The sequence below is a fragment of the Salvelinus sp. IW2-2015 genome, linkage group LG9, assembly GCF_002910315.2.
Source record: "Salvelinus sp. IW2-2015 linkage group LG9, ASM291031v2, whole genome shotgun sequence".
Lineage (NCBI taxonomy): Eukaryota > Metazoa > Chordata > Actinopteri > Salmoniformes > Salmonidae > Salvelinus > Salvelinus sp. IW2-2015.
Genome location: NC_036849.1, coordinates 8,518,740 through 8,535,354, shown reverse-complemented (window position 1 = coordinate 8,535,354; position 16,615 = coordinate 8,518,740). Strand labels below are relative to the sequence as shown.

Sequence of the window (16,615 nt, the reverse complement as noted above, 5' to 3'; positions counted from 1 at the left end):
AATTTCTGGTTAATTTTGAGGCCACCTTATTGTCCTGGCTGCTTGGTTCAGATGTCTCAGGTTGAACTCAGGTCTCTAGTAGACCCCTCCTCCTCTGATGTCACAGGGAGATGACTGGGAAGTTTGAGGACATTATTTAAGGAGCCAGCTCTCTCTGGAGGTTCAGATGTGATCCCAGGAATACTACACACTTCCAGGGAATAGCACCTTTTTCCTTCCCCCTGCAAGAATTTGCCATATGGAATCTTAGATCTCAAGGAAACCTTATTCTACAAATTGTCTGTAAGGTGGATTTTTGGTTTGTGTTTTTTTTGTGTGTGTGTGTGTGTGTGTGTGTGTGTGTCTGTAATGAATGTGTTTTAATACTTTCAGCTTTAATCCCATAGAGACAGAGATGCTCTGTTGTGTTGAACGCATGACTGAACATCGTCCAAGCTGCAGATATCTAACTTGTCTAAACAAGAGTGGCGTACTTTTCTATGAATTGATAACCAAAAACTAAAAACCTGTTTTATTGCATTGTTAGTAGATGTGCTTTTTTCTTATGCATTTCGTCTTATCAATTACTACTTGTAATTGTATATCTCTAATTATTGAAAGTTTTTTAAATGTTTTCCTGGTTGCTTATTATATTGTAGGTGTTTGGGTCATCATGCCAATTTTGTTTGCTGTTCTACACCTGTTAGGTAAGCACTGGTTGGGTCAATTGACACACTGAATGTGCCACATCATCTACCTTGTATGAGTTGTCTAGGAAATGTATTTTTCGGTTTCACTCAAAATGACAATGGAATGGAATAATTTAAAAACGGTCATATCTGATCAAAAAGGCATTGTAGAGTTTTGTGTCATAATGATGAAATTAGTACTGTGCAAAAAAAATATATATATATGTCAAAGCTTTATGTGTAATGAACTATAATATGTAACTAAGATTTCATGATGCATATTCAATATTATTGAGTGAACTTTGACATTATTGTAAAGCTTCAATGATCACTTTGTTTAATTCCCACAGGCATTCTGTCTTTGACACGCAGAGCATCTGGATCTGACTCAAGTGGTTAGTGGTTTGAATCTCATAAACACATCGTTTTTTTCTCTGTCAATATTAGGCAGATGAGATACTGTGATGTGATACTACTAGTTTTCTGGGAATTAACAATGTGTTCATTAATGTTTCTCATCTTAATTTGATCCAATGTAGTACCACAGGGAGACAGTTGAGAACTGCACAGCTCAGCAAGATAGTAAAATATTTAGAAATGTGAGAGTCTATTGATGAACAGTAGCTGCTGTATGTGGAGAAAAATATATATTTGATCGTGTTGTATCAGTGGATTTATTTCTGTAAGGTTAACCAGTCAGTTTTACTTGGAAGACTTTTAGTTTTACTTGGCAGACTCCCAAACAAAATATGATACTTATTTCATTAAGGCAGAAGTGTTAGGATGTTATTGTTGAGAGCCACTGCTCTAGCCTTGTGGCCTTTGGCTCAGAGACATGTTCAATGGTAAGCCCAGTCTCGGTTTGATTTGGATGAAATTCCTCAAAAGCAAACGGTAATGTTTATGATTTTTCTTCAAAATGTAATTAACGTAGAAGTGTGACTGGGGGTATTTTGTCTTCAGAGTTGTTCTTTATTATAGCCTGCAGGCTTTGGTATCGAGTTGTGGCTCCGAGGAAGGGAAAGCCATACCGAACTAATAGGTATAGGCTACCTGACAGAAAACACATAGAGTGCCAGCAGTATTCAGTATTCTCCATTTATTCTCTCGCTCTATCTCTCTCTTCCTGTCTCTGTCTTTCTGTCTCAGTTACCACCCCCATTGCCTGTACGACCCGTGGGGCAGACCTGACCGAGGAGAAGCAGTTGGTCCTCTGTCCTCCTAACTGCACCCTCTGGAGGGTGTCTGTGTTTGGTTCTCGGGTGTACGCCGCCGTGTCCAGCGTGTGTGGCGCAGCCGTGCACCAGTAAGGCTGGAGGAGATCAATAGCAGGGCTAAGAATAAGAGGCTTTGTGTAGGCCAGGAGAGGGATAATGTTTGGCTAATGCACACGCTATAAAGTTTCACCTCAATCACTTTCTTTTCTTTCTCATAGTATTGATGTACAGAGAGAGTCAGTATAGCTTCTACAGCATCTGCATTCTTCGTCTATCTTCCCTTCCCTCAAAGTTTGCAGTGACTGGCCGCTTACTACTCATTTACATTTTTCACTGTATTTGACCACTTCTCTCAGGGGGGTGATAAGGTCCTCGGGGGGACCAGTGAAGGTCCAAAAACTGCAAGGCAGACAGAACTACCTCGGCTCCTACTCCCATGGAGTCCAATCTCAGGCCCTGTCCAGGTGGACCGCATCGTTCACTGTGGCCCGTAGGTGGCGCCAAATACCAAACATGTTTAATATTGTACATTCCACAGGGGAAAATGTGACTTGAAGGCTGAGTAGGCATGAAGAATGACTCGAATGGTATTCAATGATATTCAATGTTGATGTTCTGAACGATTTGCAATGAAGTGATTTTTCATTAATGACACGTTTTGATAAAACATTTGACTCTCTGTTGTCAGAATCTGTTCATGTGCCCCAGGAGGTGTCCTCCCAGATAGCCACAACTGTCCTCCCTGCATCAGGACCAGGACTAGGTACAATTCTAACATGTAGATTAAACTGCACATGATGGTCACCAATACTGCATGGGACATGCATTATGTTTTATGGACACATCCTCTCTTGGTCCTCATACCTTACTAGAAGTTGAATTTCAGGGCTGACTATGTATCCAAAAGTACAATTACTTGATATCTTCATTACTAAATGGTTCTGTTTTTAGACCCTCCAGAGCTACCATGAAGTATTCCACAGAGATACCTGTCTTCCTTATTTACATGACAGATAAGGGTATTTTATTGAAACCGTACGAGCACCACGTGCAGTAACCAGAGCCTGTCTATCTTGCAGTGAAGAAAACATTAAAGAAGCCAGTGAAGAAAATAACTACAGGAGGAAATAGAGGTACGTTTGTGTCATGTTGTGCTTTGCTTTGATTGTGTAGAACATTTTATTTTGCTTCCAGAATGCCCAGGTCTTGCTCTCTCATTCCAGACTGCCAGATGGAGATAGCCCTGCTGCTGGATAGCAGCAACAACATTGGGCAGCGTCGCTTCAACCTTCAGAAGAACTTCATCAGCAAGTTAGCGGTGATGCTAAGGATTGGACCGAATGGACCACATCTTGGTGTGGTGCAAGCTAGGTGAGTCAGTTCATTTGGTGTTCAATTAGCACATTTTCCAATTAGGTGTTATCATTTAGCCACTAACTCCATAGCAAAACAGTACCGTATTGTATGAAGCTAACACAGCGCTCTTGTCCTTCCAGTGACACACCTCGGACAGAATTTCTCCTGACTAACTATACTCAACCCAAAGATGTGGTGTTTGCCATCAAAGAGATAGCATACCTGGGAGGAAACACTAACACAGGTTCTTACGGATTTTTATTGCTGGTATACACATAGTACCACATGATGGATTTGCATGCTATACGACCAGTATATAATACTATTTCCCCATTCAGAGGAGAAATGGATATGAGAGGAACGGGACGAATATATACACAGGAATACAATACATATCACCAGCTAATTTTTCACATCAGCCAAATGTAGTGGGGATTCCCGACAAAGCTCATCTGAGACAATGCTGTCTGTCTGGTCCCCACAGGTAAGGCCATCATGCACACGGTGGAGTCCTTCTTCCAGACTGGGGTGAGGAGAGGTCACCCCAGGGTCATAGTGGTGTTTATAGATGGCTGGCCCTCAGACGAACTGGAAGATGCGGCCGTGCTGGCCAGAGAGTCTGGTATCAACGTGTTCCTGGTGCCAGTGGCCAAGCCTGCCCTGGAGGAGCTAGGCATGGTCAGAGACAAGGACTACATGAAGAAGGTGAGCAGGGAGCCAAGAGACACGTGACTCTGTGGTACTCTGTCTTATTGGCTGCATCCTGTTCTACTTTAGTGGTTTGAAAAATATATGATGTTCTGGCCCTGCCCATAGTCGTTAGCAGATTTTGCTGGGCACCACATACTGTAATGCAAAGATCAATTCGCCGGCCTATATCACAGTCATGTCATCACTTACAATATCCAGCCATAGCTGTTGTGTTCTAATCTACATGATGATATGTCACTGACTGACTGTGTTTGTGTGTGCCATGCCAGGCAGTGTGCAAGGACAACGGCTACTTCACATACGCCATACCCAGTTGGTTCGGCACCACCAAGCATGTGAAGCCCCTGGCCCAGAAGTTGTGCTCAGTGGACCAGCTCCTCTGCTCCAAGACCTGCTACAACTCGGTCAACCTGGGCTTCCTCATTGACGGCTCCAGCAGCGTCGGGGAGGGGAACTTCCGCCTGATCTTGGACTTCATTACCGCCGTGGCCCGTAGCTTCGACATCTCAGACATAGGGTCACGTGTTGGGGCAGTCCAGTTCACCTATGACCAGCGGATGGAGTTTAACATGTACGACTACCCAGTGAAGGATGATGCCCTCAGGGCCCTGCAGGGGATCCCCTACATGAGTGGTGGCACGGCCACGGGAGACGCCGTTGCCTACGCTACCCAGAACCTGTTCCTGGCCCGCAAGGCTGGCCCTGGGAGGAACTTCCTCATAGTGGTCACTGACGGACAGTCCTACGATGACGTCAGAGGGCCGGCCCTGGCCGCCCAGAAGGAAGGTGTGTGGACTCCTTTTTGGCAAAAGTATTACCATGTGTCGGGCTAGCATGTAGAACAAGATCAAAATATGTTTGTATGACATAATAAAAACAGAGCTAAGCTGAAATGTTTTGTCACATTGAGTGCTATTAGTAGAGAAATAGGTTTTAGCGACAATGACAGCAGCTATAAGATAATCACACTGAACAGATTTCTTAGATGATGCTCTTCCTATTCCTAGTTCAATCACTTCAAATTACAGCACTCGTTTGATCTCATCTCTCCCCCCTTCTACAGGGATCACCATCTACTCTGTGGGGGTGGCCTGGGCTCCAATGGATGACCTGCAAACTATGGCGTCAGAGCCCAAGGATAGCCACACATTCTTCACCAGGGAGTTCACTGGCTTGCAGCAGTTCCAGCAGCCCCTTGTAAGGGGCATCTGCAGGGACTTCACTGAGGCCAACTAGGGAGAGGTAGCAGTCTGGGCTCGCTGAAAACCCCAGCCAGACAGGAAACATCTAGATAGCACTTTATTTTACAGTACAGAAATTACCAGGTATTTACTGAGAAATAAAATGGTTACTACATAGTAATAACCTATAAATTACTTGATTGTTTCTTTGGGATTCATTCAATTAAGTGCCACTCGGCACACGATGGTTGTAAATTGTGTTGAATTCTTCAAAGTAGCTGTCAGTTTTACCAAATTATTTTTTACCAAACTATTAAATACCAGTGCCAACACAAACAATACCGTAAAAAATAAAGTGCTAGTCACTGTTCAACACAACCAGAGTACAGCAGACGCTAACAAGGCAATAGCATTGTAGGTTCACGAGTTCTCAGAAAACTATCATAGATCATCAAGTTGGATATTACCTTACTCAAATAGTCTGATGGTAACTGATATCACTACCATTATTCTCAATAATAGACAATATTCATTCATAGGTTCTCAAGATGTGACTAGTTTGGGAAATATTCATGTTTTATCCAATGTGTATCGTAACTATAGTGAAATACGTTAAGGTTCATGTAGTTTGTATTTCTTGAACAAACCAAAAGCACAGAAACGTTACCTATAGACCAAGGTATTCCTTCGCCCTCATCAACAACACTTATACAGTATAAACAGTAATCACTTCTCTGCTTGATATGGCTTGTAGTCATATGTATGTTAGTTAAAGGTAAGGAATGATATTTAAGGAATAAAGTACCATTCATTCTTTGCTAGGCCACAACTGCTGATGCTAAGCTTCTATGCAACTACAACAGAATGCTTTCCCAAAGCCAGTTTCTTTTGTATACTGTCTCATACATTTGCATGTTGACCTGTACTTTATGAATTACGTTTTGTTGATGATTCTATATTTATTACTTTTCTTTTTTCTTTCAATAAAGAAGTGTTTTATTTGTTTTACAATAGATGTGTTTATCATGCAAACAATTTACCCAACAAAACAATATTACATGCAGACTGCATGCATTAAACACAACAGACTTTATGTACAGGTACACCATTTAATATTTATTATAGACATTTTATATACATTACTTTTGAACTGTTGAATGTGGTACAATCTTTAAAATCTGCTGATTCATAGTTTGCAAATCAAAAACCTTACAAAACATCAAAATTCGCAAACTGATCAGAACCTTTTATTGGAAGTCTAAAAAAAAAAGTATTGATTGTATTAATCATGCATGACAGAAACAAAAAAAAAAGACTTGGCTACACCGTACGTTTGAAAATAACAGTTTTTCAAGATAAAAGGAAAATAGTACAACCAAACAAAACATTGAGTCGTGATTAATCTTACGTTTGCTATTCCAATCCCTTAATAAAGAGAAACAATTACACTCCATGCTTGCTTCAAAGCAGTGATTTAACAGAATAAGGCAGTCTATACCTCAGACTGACATCAGGTTTCACTTGTTTTGTATTTACAGTTTCACTTGATCTTATAGAGATCCTTGGGCCGTGTATGTAGTTGAACGGATAAGACTAACAGAAAGTGAAATAAATAGTATTAAGATGTCTAATAACCTGTGATAAATAAACTCAAATACAGTAAGGTGTACAAACATATCACATAGTGATAGGAGGCTGCAGTTTATTTAAAAAGAGCTCTCAGGAAGCCATTAAATGGGCTTCTTTTAGTCCTAGTCTTTACTGCCGTGACAAGACGGTGTCAAAGCAATGTAAGAGATAGCATCCTAGGGTTAGGAAGGGCGAGATCAGCGAGGGTTTTCTGTGACAGGGGGAAAATAAGTCAGATCAGTTGTGGAGGACAGCATGAGTTGTGATGGAGGGTTCAAACCAGGAATAAATATTCCCTTTTTTTTTTAAACAATTTTTTCAGTGCTGTTATGACAGACTATATTTATATAAAAAGGATTATAAAAACTATATTTTATTTTTACACAAAAATGTCATGTAACCTACGCTAAAGTGAAGTTGATTGACTTATATTTCATTTCATATTATTTTTCTCTCGCTACATGGTTGAGTGGACGCCTGTGACTCGTGTTCAGCATGAACTGAATCCACGCCGCAGGGTCTCCCGGTCAGCCCACCAGGGGCTGTGGCCACGTCCCGTTAAATACCCTTTTCACACTAGCGAGCCAAGCTGAGCTGTACTGGCCTGGTCACAAATCCACCATAGTTACTGGAAACGTGGTGAAAAGAACAATGTGAAAAGATCATATCTAAGCCAGTTCAGTATGGTCGGGGTCAGCCCAGTTGTGTGAATCAGATTAAAAGACATGACCCAGTCCTGACCTCTCTCTGACGACCCACTGTCTGACGCATACGACAGCCACTCCGTCCATGGTCACTGAAGTATACCTACAGGACAGATATTAGCTCAGCTCAAACCTAGTCAAAAGGCTACATACACTGGCTTGTTTTAACTTAGAGTAAATTACAGTTAAATGTTTTTGTGTTCGAAAACAGATACAACTGATTGGTCGCTCCTCCACTCACCATGCCTGGCATAAGTCCCCTTGGCACCTGGTTTCTGTCAGGTGTAGAGTTCAATAGGGATGGAGGGAGGCAGCTTCAATGTAGTGTTATAAAATGCTACTCTCGTTACACAGGGCAGTGAAGCAGTCTATTCTTTCTTTGTGTCTACCCGCTCAGCTCAGTCTGGCAGAGCAGAGCTTGTCTACTACACAAACACTTTGGCCAGGGCATCGGCCCCCGCACTTGCTATGTATGCCTTAGACGGGTGGAAGGCAACGTCATAGATGGACTCGTCAGACTTCATGCGGTGGGCAGTGATCTCCTGCACACAGGTCTTACTGTCCAGGTTCCACAGACGGATTGAACAGTCGTGGCCTACAGAGGAGCAACAAGGAAAGGAATGTAGGATCAGCCATGTTCTCTCTGGATATCAGCACGACCAGAATGTTACATGAGTGTGTTGTCATAGGATACAAATGTTGTAGAAGAATATTGATACTAGTCTTAGAATCAGAACTGTAAGCTGGTGACCACCGAATGCTGCCCTTTAAAAGTTCCCCACAGCTACGTTGCTCGTACTTACTTCCTGACATCAGGTAGATCCCGTTGGGGTCCACAGCCAGGCTGGTGACAGCATCCAGGTGGGCCACCATCGCATGGATCACTTTACCTACACAACAGGACAGACATACACAAGTCAGTACAGCGATATGGCAGACAGACGAGACGTAACAGTCGGTACAGAGATATGGCAGGCAGACGTAACAGTCAGTACAGAGATACTGTACGACAGACAGATGACAGAACATGTACAAAACAGTCCTAACTCTCTATATATGACTGGTCTTAGTCATTCTCCCATCTAGGCTCTGATTCACTGAGCTAGTTAGTCAGTCAGAGTAGCTAGCTGAACACTGTCCTCTCCTGTTCACGTACCTGATTTATTGTCAAAGAACTTGATGTCCCTGTCCTCATGGGCCGTGATAGTGACAGGCAGGGTGGGGTGACTCACTACCTTGTTGATGTGGTTGGCTCCAGGCAGAGCTGAAAACACACAGGTGAGAGAATGGGTCACAACACATTCACTATTAATACTATTAACACCTGAAATGATGACAGACCATTAAGACTGTGTACAAAGTTAGTAGTCTAGGATATACGAGATATCTATATAAAGAAGAAAAAGCAACCATATCATTAGCAGTTAATATTATTCAGGGAGTCTTATTTATAATGTTACCCAGTATTTACTTGATTTTCACATAACATGTTTCTGTATACCCATAATCCCCCATAGAAAATGTAATTCAGTAAGTCATTCTATATTAACTGAGCTTATGGCCCATAGTCTCCCTGGTTGTGTTGAAAGGCTCTGGTCTAGGGTTGTTGTAGTCCTCCTGCTAAATGGTGAAAGGCTCTGGTCTAGGGTTGTTGTAGTCCTCCTGCTAAATGATGAAAGGCTCTGGTCTAGGGTTGTTGTAGTCCTGCTGCTAAATGATGAAGGCTCTGGTCTAGAGTTGTTGTAGTCCTCGCCTGCTAAATGATGAAAGGCTCTGGTCTAGGGTTGTTGTAGTCCTCTGCTAAATGATGAAAGGCTCTGGTCTAGGGTTGTTGTAGTCCTCCTGCTAAATTGATGAAAGGCTCTGGTCTAGGGTTGTTGTAGTCCTGCTTGCGCTAAATGATGAAAGGCTCTGGTCTAGGTTGTTTTGTAGTCCTCCTGCTAAATGATGAAAGGCTCTGGTCTAGGTTGTTGTAGTCCTCCTGCTAAATGATGAAAGGCTCTGGTCTAGGTTGTTGTAGTCCTGTGCTAAATGATGAAAGGCTCTGGTCTAGGGTTGTTGTAGTCCTGCTGCTAAATGATGAAAGGCTCTGGTCTAGGGTTGTTTGTAGTCCTGCTGCTAAATGATGAAAGGCTCTGGTCTAGGTTGTTGTAGTCTCTGCTAAATGATGAAAGGCCCTGGCTAGGGTTGTTGTAGTCCTGCTAAATGATGAAAGGCTCTGGTCTAGGGTTGTTGTAGTCCTGCTGCTAAATGGTGAAAGGCTCTGGTCTAGGGTTGTTGTAGTCCTGCTAAATGATAGGTGCAATAGACTTACTGTTCTCCCCCTGACAGGCGAACACCACGGCAGCCTGGGACGTCTCCAGGTCATAGATCACAGCGTTGCCCGTGTTGAAGGACGCCACCATGTGGGCGGGGTCACAGCCATTGAAGTCCACCGCCGTGGGGATGCCGTGTTCTGCCGCGCACACACACACACACACCAGTTGAAGAGCCTTTCGCACCTCCACTGTCCGACCGTGGCCACTTGACACAGGGCCGCAGTCAAGTGCCATTGTCATGTTATGTCCGTGTGAAAAACGAGCTCCCCACACTACTGGGGAAGTTAAAGTGCGTAGCATTTGGATTGTATGGCTGTCAAATCTATTCTTACCAAATGGATTTCTCTTAGATGAAGGGAGCAGATGAAAGACATCTGATATAAAATTCACTTGTCAATTACAATTACTTTTTACTCCAACTTTGTTCAAACGCCTCGATCACACCTACAGCGTCGTTGCGCAAAATGGTACGCAGCATCATCTGGATAAGTGCGCAACGAAAGTTCATCATTCGCCTTCTGCTACCATTTCTGTCAAGCCGTCTACGCACACAGTTTGACGCACACGTTCGATAAATCCAACGTACGCGCCATACAGAACGCACTGCCTCTGCAACGCTAAAGGCAAACGCAGAGTTCCATTGAAAATGAATGTACTTCTGGTGTACCAAAACGCAATGACGCTGTCAGCGTGATCAAGGCGTAAGAGAAATGGACATCAGTAATCTATAGGGCCTTAATAATGTAATACTGTGTAATACTGTGACTTCTATGTCCTGTGTCCTAAGCCTACTTCTATGTCCTGTGTCCTAAGCCTACTTCTATGTCCTGTGTTCTAAGGGGAAAATAAGTCAATCAGTTGTGGAGGACAGCATGAGTTGGTGATGGAGGGTTCAAACCAGGAATAAATATTCCCTTTTTTTTTTAAACAATTTTTTCAGTGCTGTTATGACAGACTATATTTATTAAAAAAGGATTATAAAAACTATATTTTATTTTTACACAAAAATGTCATGTAACCTACGCTAAAGTGAAGTTGATTGACTTATATTTCATTTCATATTATTTTTCTCTCGCTACATGGTTGAGTGGACGCCTGTGACTCGTGTTCAGCATGAACTGAATCCACGCCGCAGGTGCTCCCGGTCAGCCCACCAGGGGCTGTGGCCACGTCCCGTTAAATACCCTTTTTCACACTAGCGAGCCAAGCTGAGCTGTACTGGCCTGGTCACAAATCCACCATAGTTACTGGAAACGTGGTGAAAAGAACAATGTGAAAAGATCATATCTAAGCCAGTTCAGGATGGTCGGGGTCAGCCCAGTTGTGTGAATCAGATTAAAAGACATGACCCAGTCCTGACCCTCTCTGACGACCCACTGTCTGACGCATACGACAGCCACTCCGTCCATGGTCACTGAAGTATACCTACAGGACAGATATTAGCTCAGCTCAAACCTAGTCAAAAGGCTACATACACTGGCTTGTTTTAACTTAGAGTAAATTACAGTTAAATGTTTTTGTGTTCGAAAACAGATACAACTGATTGGTCGCTCCTCCACTCACCATGCCTGGCATAAGTCCCCTGGCACCTGGTTTCTGTCAGGTGTAGAGTTCAATAGGGATGGAGGAGGCAGCGTCAATGTAGTGTTATAAAATGCTACTCTCGTTACACAGGGCAGTGAAGCAGTCTATTCTTTCTTTGTGTCTACCCGCTCAGCTCAGTCTGGCAGAGCAGAGCTTGTCTACTACACAAACACTTTGGCCAGGGCATCGGCCCCCGCACTTGCTATGTATGCCTTAGACGGGTGGAAGGCAACGTCATAGATGGACTCGTCAGACTTCATGCGGTGGGCAGTGATCTCCTGCACACAGGTCTTACTGTCCAGGTTCCACAGACGGATTGAACAGTCGTGGCCTACAGAGGAGCAACAAGGAAAGGAATGTAGGATCAGCCATGTTCTCTCTGGATATCAGCACGACCAGAATGTTACATGAGTGTGTTGTCATAGGATACAAATGTTGTAGAAGAATATTGATACTAGTCTTAGAATCAGGAACTGTAAGCTGGTGACCACCGAATGCTGCCCTTTAAAAGTTCCCACAGCTACGTTGCTCGTACTATACTTCCTGACATCAGGTAGATCCCGTTGGGTCCACAGCCAGGCTGGTGACAGCATCAGGTGGGCCACCATCGCATGGATCACTTTACCTACCACAACAGGACAGACATACACAAGTCAGTACAGCGATATGGCAGACAGACGAGACGTAACAGTCGGTACAGAGATATGGCAGGCAGACGTAACAGTCAGTACAGAGATACTGTACGACAGACAGATGACAGAACATGTACAAAACATCCTAACTCTCTATATTGACTGGTCTTAGTCATTCTCCCATCTAGGCTCTGATTCACTGAGCTAGTTAGTCAGTCAGAGTAGCTAGCTGAACAACTGTCCTCTCCTGTTCACGGTACCTGATTTATTGTCAAAGAACTTGATGTCCCTGTCCTCATGGGCCGTGATAGTGACAGGCAGGGTGGGGTGACTCACTACCTTGTTGATGTGGTTGGGCTCCAGGCAGAGCTGAAACACACAGGTGAGAGAATGGGTCACAACACATTCACTATTAATACTATTAACACCTGAAATGATGACAGACCATTAAGACTGTGTACAAAGTTAGTAGTCTAGGATATACGAGATATCTAATATAAAGAAGAAAAAGCAACCATATCATTAGCAGTTAATATTATTCAGGGAGTCTTATTTATAATGTTACCCAGTATTTACTTGATTTTCACATAAACATGTTTCTGTATACCCATAATCCCCATAGAAAATGTAATTCAGTAAGTCATTCTATATTAACTGAGCTTATGGCCCATAGTCTCCCCTGGTTGTGTTGAAAGGCTCTGGTCTAGGGTTGTTGTAGTCTCCTGCTAAAGGTGGGCTCTGGTCTAGGGTGTTGTAGTCCTCCTGCTAAATGATGAAAGGCTCTGGTCTAGGGTTGTTGTAGTCCTGCTGCTAAATGATGAAAGGCTCTGGTCTAGGGTTGTTGTAGTCCTCCTGCTAAATGATGAAAGGCTCTGGTCTAGAGTTGTTGTAGTCCTCCTGCTAAATGATGAAAGGCTCTGGTCTAGGGTTGTTGTAGCCTGCTGCTAATGATGAAAGGCTCTGGTCTAGGGTTGTTGTAGCCTCCTGCTAAATATGAAAGCTCTGGTCTAGGGTTGTTGTAGTCCTGCCTGCTAAATGATGAAGGCTTCTGGTCTAGGGTTTTGTAGTCCTCCTGCTAAAATGATGAAAGGCTCTGGTCTAGAGTTGTTGTAGTCCGCCTGCTAAATGATGAAAGGCTCTGGTCTAGGGTTGTTGTAGTCCTGCTGCTAAATGATGAAAGGCTCTGGTCTAGGGTTGTTGTAGTCCTGCTGCTAAATGATGAAAGGCTCTGGTCTAGGGTTGTTGTAGTCCTGCTGCTAAATGATGAAAGGCTCTGGTCTAGGGTTGTTGTAGTCCTGCTGCTAAATGATGAAAGGCCCTGGCTAGGGTTGTTGTAGTCCTGTGCTAAATGATGAAAGGCTCTGGTCTAGGGTTGTTGTAGTCCTGCTGCTAAATGGTGAAGGCTCTGGTCTAGGGTTGTTGTAGTCTCTGCTAAATGATAGGTGCAATAGACTTACTGTTCTCCCCCTGACAGGCGAACACCACGGCAGCCTGGGACGTCTCCAGGTCAATAGATCACAGCGTTGCCCGTGTTGAAGGACGCCACCATGTGGGCGGGGTCACAGCCATTGAAGTCCACCGCCGTGGGATGCCGTGTTCTGCCGCGCACACACACACACACACCAGTTGAAGAGCCTTTCGCACCTCCACTGTCCGACCGTGGCCACTTGACACAGGGCCGCAGTCAAGTGCCATTGTCATGTTATGTCCGTGGTGAAAAACGAGCTCCCCACACTACTGGGAAGTTAAAGTGCGTAGCATTTGGATTGTATGGCTGGTCAAATCTATTCTTACCAAATGGATTTCTCTTAGATGAAGGAGCAGATGAAAGACATCTGATATAAAATTCACTTGTCAATTACAATTACTTTTTACTCCAACTTTGTTCAAACGCCCTCGATCACACCCTACAGCGTCGTTGCGCAAAATGGTACGCAGCATCATCTGGATAAGTGCGCAACGAAAGTTCATCATTCGCCTTCTGCTACCATTTCTGTCAAGCCGTCTACGCACACCAGTTTGACGCACACGTTCGATAAATCCAACGTACGCGCCATACAGAACGCACTGCCTCTGCAACGCTAAAGGCAAACGCAGAGTTCCATTGAAAATGAAATGTACTTCTGGTGTACCAAAACGCAATGACGCTGTCAGCGTGATCAAGGCGTAAGAGAAATGGACATCAGTAATCTATAGGGCCTTAATAATGTAATACTGTGTAATACTGTGACTTCTATGTCTGTGTCTAAGCCTACTTCTATTCCTGTGTCCTAAGCCTACTTCTATGTCCTGTGTTCTAAGTCTACTTCTATGTCCTGTGTCCTAGCCTACCATGTCCTGATGTCTAAGCTACTTCCATGTCCTGTGTCCTAAGCCTACTTCTTGTCCTGTGTCCTAAGCCTATTCTATGTCCTGTGTCCTAAGCCTACTTCCATGTCCTGTGTCCTAAGCCTACTTCTATGTCCTGTGTCCTAAGCCTACTTCTATGTCCTGTGTCCAAGCCTACTTCCATGTCCTGTGTCCTAAGCCTACTTCCATGTCCTGTGTTCTAAGCCTACTTCTATGTCCTGTGTCCTAAGCCTACTTCTATGTCCTGTGTCCTAACCTACTTCTATGTCCTGTGTCCTAAGCCTACTTCCATGTCCTGTGTCCTAAGCCTACTTCCATGTCCTGTGTCCTAGACTACTGTCCAATGTCCTGTGTCCTAAGCCTACTTCTATGTCCTGTGTCCCTAAGCCTACTCTCTATGTCCTGTGTCCTAAGCCTACTTCTATGTCCTGTGTCCTAAGCCTACTTCTATGTCCTGTGTCCTAAGCCTACTTCTATGTCCTGTGTCCTAAGCCTACTTCTATGTCCTTGTCCTAAGACTACTTCATGTCCGGTGTCCTAAGCCTACTTCCATGTCCTGTGTCCTAAGCCTACTTCCATGTCCTGTGTCCTAAGCCTACTTCCATGTCCTGTGTCCTAACCTACTTCCATTGTCCTGTGTCCTCAAGCCTACTTCCATGTCCTGTGTCCTAAGCCTATCCTATGTCCTGTGTCCTAAGCCTACTTCATGTTCCTGTGTCCTAAGCCTACTTCTATGTCCTGTGTCTAAGCCTACTTCCTGTCCTGTGTCCTAAGCCTACTTCATGTCCTGTGTCCTAAGCCTACTTCTATGTCCTGTGTCTAAGCCTACTTCTATGTCCTGTGTCCTAAGCCTACTTCTATGTCCTGTCCTAAGCTACTTCTATGTCCTGTGTCCTAAGCCTACTTCTATGTCCTGTGTCCTAAGCCTACTTCTATGTCCTTTGTCCTAAGCCTACTTCTATTCCTGTGTCCTAAGCCTACTTCTATGTCCTGTGTCCTAAGCCTACTTCTATGTCCGTGTTTCTAAGCCTACTTCCATATCCTGTGTCCTAAGTCACTCCATTGTCCTGTGTCCAGCCTAACTCTATGTCCTGTGTCCTAAGCCTACTCTATGTCCTGTGTCCTAAGCCTACTTCTATGTCCTGTTCCTAAGCCTACTTCCATGTCCTGTGTCCTAAGCCTACTTCCATGTCCTGTGTTCCTTAAGCCTACTTCATGTCCTGTGTCCTAAGCCTACTTCTATGTCCTGTGTCCTAAGCCTACTTTCTATGTCCTGTGTCCTAAGCCTACTTCTATGTCCTGTGTCCTAAGCCTACTTCTATTGTCCTGGGTCTTAAGCCATACTCTATGTCCTGTTCTAGCCTACTCTATGTCCTGTGTTCCTAAGCCTACTTCTATGTCCGTGTCCTAACTACTTCCATGTCCTGTGGCCTAGTCTACTTTCCATGTCCTGTGTTCCTAGGCCTACTTCCATGTCCTTGTGTTCTAAGCCTACTTCTATGTCCTGTGTCCTTAGACCTACTTCTATGTCCTGTGTCCTAAGCCTACTTCTATGTCCTGTGTCCTAAGCCCTACTTCTATGTCTGCTGTCCTAAGCCTACTTCATGTCCTTGTCCTAAGGCTACTTCAATGTCCTGTGTCCTAAGCCTACTTCTATGTCCTTGTTCTAAGCCCTACTCTATGTCCTGGTCCTAAGCCTACTTCTATGTTCCTGTGTCCTAGCCTACTTCCATGTCCTGTGTCCTAAGCCGTACTTCCATGGTCCCCAAAGTCCTCCTCCCTCCATGTGTCCTAAGCCTACTTCTATGTCCTGTGTTCTAAGCCTACTTCTATGTCCTGTGTCCTAAGCCTACGTGCTATGTCCTGTGCTTCCTAAGCCAACTTCTATGTCCTGTGTCCAGCCTACTTCTATGTCCTGTGTTCCTAAGCCACTACTTCCATTCTATGTCCTAAGACTACTTTCAATGTCCTGGTGTCCTAAGCCTACTTCTATGTCCTGTGTTCTAAGCCTACTTCTATGTCCTGTGTCCTAAGCTACTTCTATGTCCTGTGTCCGTAAGCCTACCTTCTATGTCCTGTGTCCTAAGCCTACTTCTATGTCCTGTGTCCTAAGCCTACTTCTAGTGTCCTGATGTTCTAAGCCTACTTCTATGTCCTGTGTCCTAGAGTTGTCCTAGTACTTCTATGGTCCTGTGTCCTAGACTACTTCCCAATGCCTGTGTTCCTAAAAGCCTTACTTCTAGTCCTGTGTTTCTTAAGCCCTACT

The 16,615-nt window shown here is 44.0% G+C and overlaps 2 protein-coding genes across 2 annotated transcripts in view; one reads left to right on the top strand and one right to left on the bottom strand.

Moving 5' to 3' along the window:
* Positions 1 to 154: 154 nt before the first annotated feature.
* On the top strand, positions 155 to 6,984 carry coch (coagulation factor C homolog, cochlin (Limulus polyphemus)). The gene is made up of 12 exons (XM_023994158.2): positions 155 to 282; positions 639 to 686; positions 1,019 to 1,063; positions 1,818 to 1,974; positions 2,242 to 2,375; positions 2,574 to 2,648; positions 2,965 to 3,018; positions 3,109 to 3,256; positions 3,382 to 3,485; positions 3,726 to 3,946; positions 4,222 to 4,738; positions 5,016 to 6,984. The coding sequence occupies exons 2-12, from the start codon at positions 653 to 655 to the stop codon at positions 5,186 to 5,188; spliced, it is 1,662 nt and encodes a 553-aa protein (XP_023849926.1). The 5' UTR covers positions 155 to 282; positions 639 to 652; the 3' UTR covers positions 5,189 to 6,984.
* strn3 (striatin, calmodulin binding protein 3) overlaps positions 6,229 to 16,615 on the bottom strand; it is a 29,775-nt gene continuing 19,388 nt past the window's right edge. The window contains exons 13-16 of the mRNA XM_023994157.3: positions 9,781 to 9,921; positions 8,623 to 8,730; positions 8,270 to 8,356; positions 6,229 to 8,061 (exon numbers count right to left, since the gene is read on the bottom strand). Of these exons, the coding sequence (XP_023849925.1) occupies positions 7,892 to 8,061; positions 8,270 to 8,356; positions 8,623 to 8,730; positions 9,781 to 9,921 (506 nt within the window). The 3' untranslated portion in view covers positions 6,229 to 7,891. The remainder of the gene's footprint in view (positions 8,062 to 8,269; positions 8,357 to 8,622; positions 8,731 to 9,780; positions 9,922 to 16,615) is intronic.

Bases quoted from the DNA above. Each gene is read 5' to 3' on its own strand.
- coch (XM_023994158.2), top strand. From the start codon at position 653: ATGCCAATTTTGTTTGCTGTTCTACACCTGTTAG. The intron at 1,064-1,817 runs GTTAGTGGTTTG...TTTCTGTCTCAG, and splicing joins ATCTGGATCTGACTCAAGTG to TTACCACCCCCATTGCCTGT. The intron at 2,649-2,964 runs GTACAATTCTAA...TCTATCTTGCAG, and splicing joins TGCATCAGGACCAGGACTAG to TGAAGAAAACATTAAAGAAG.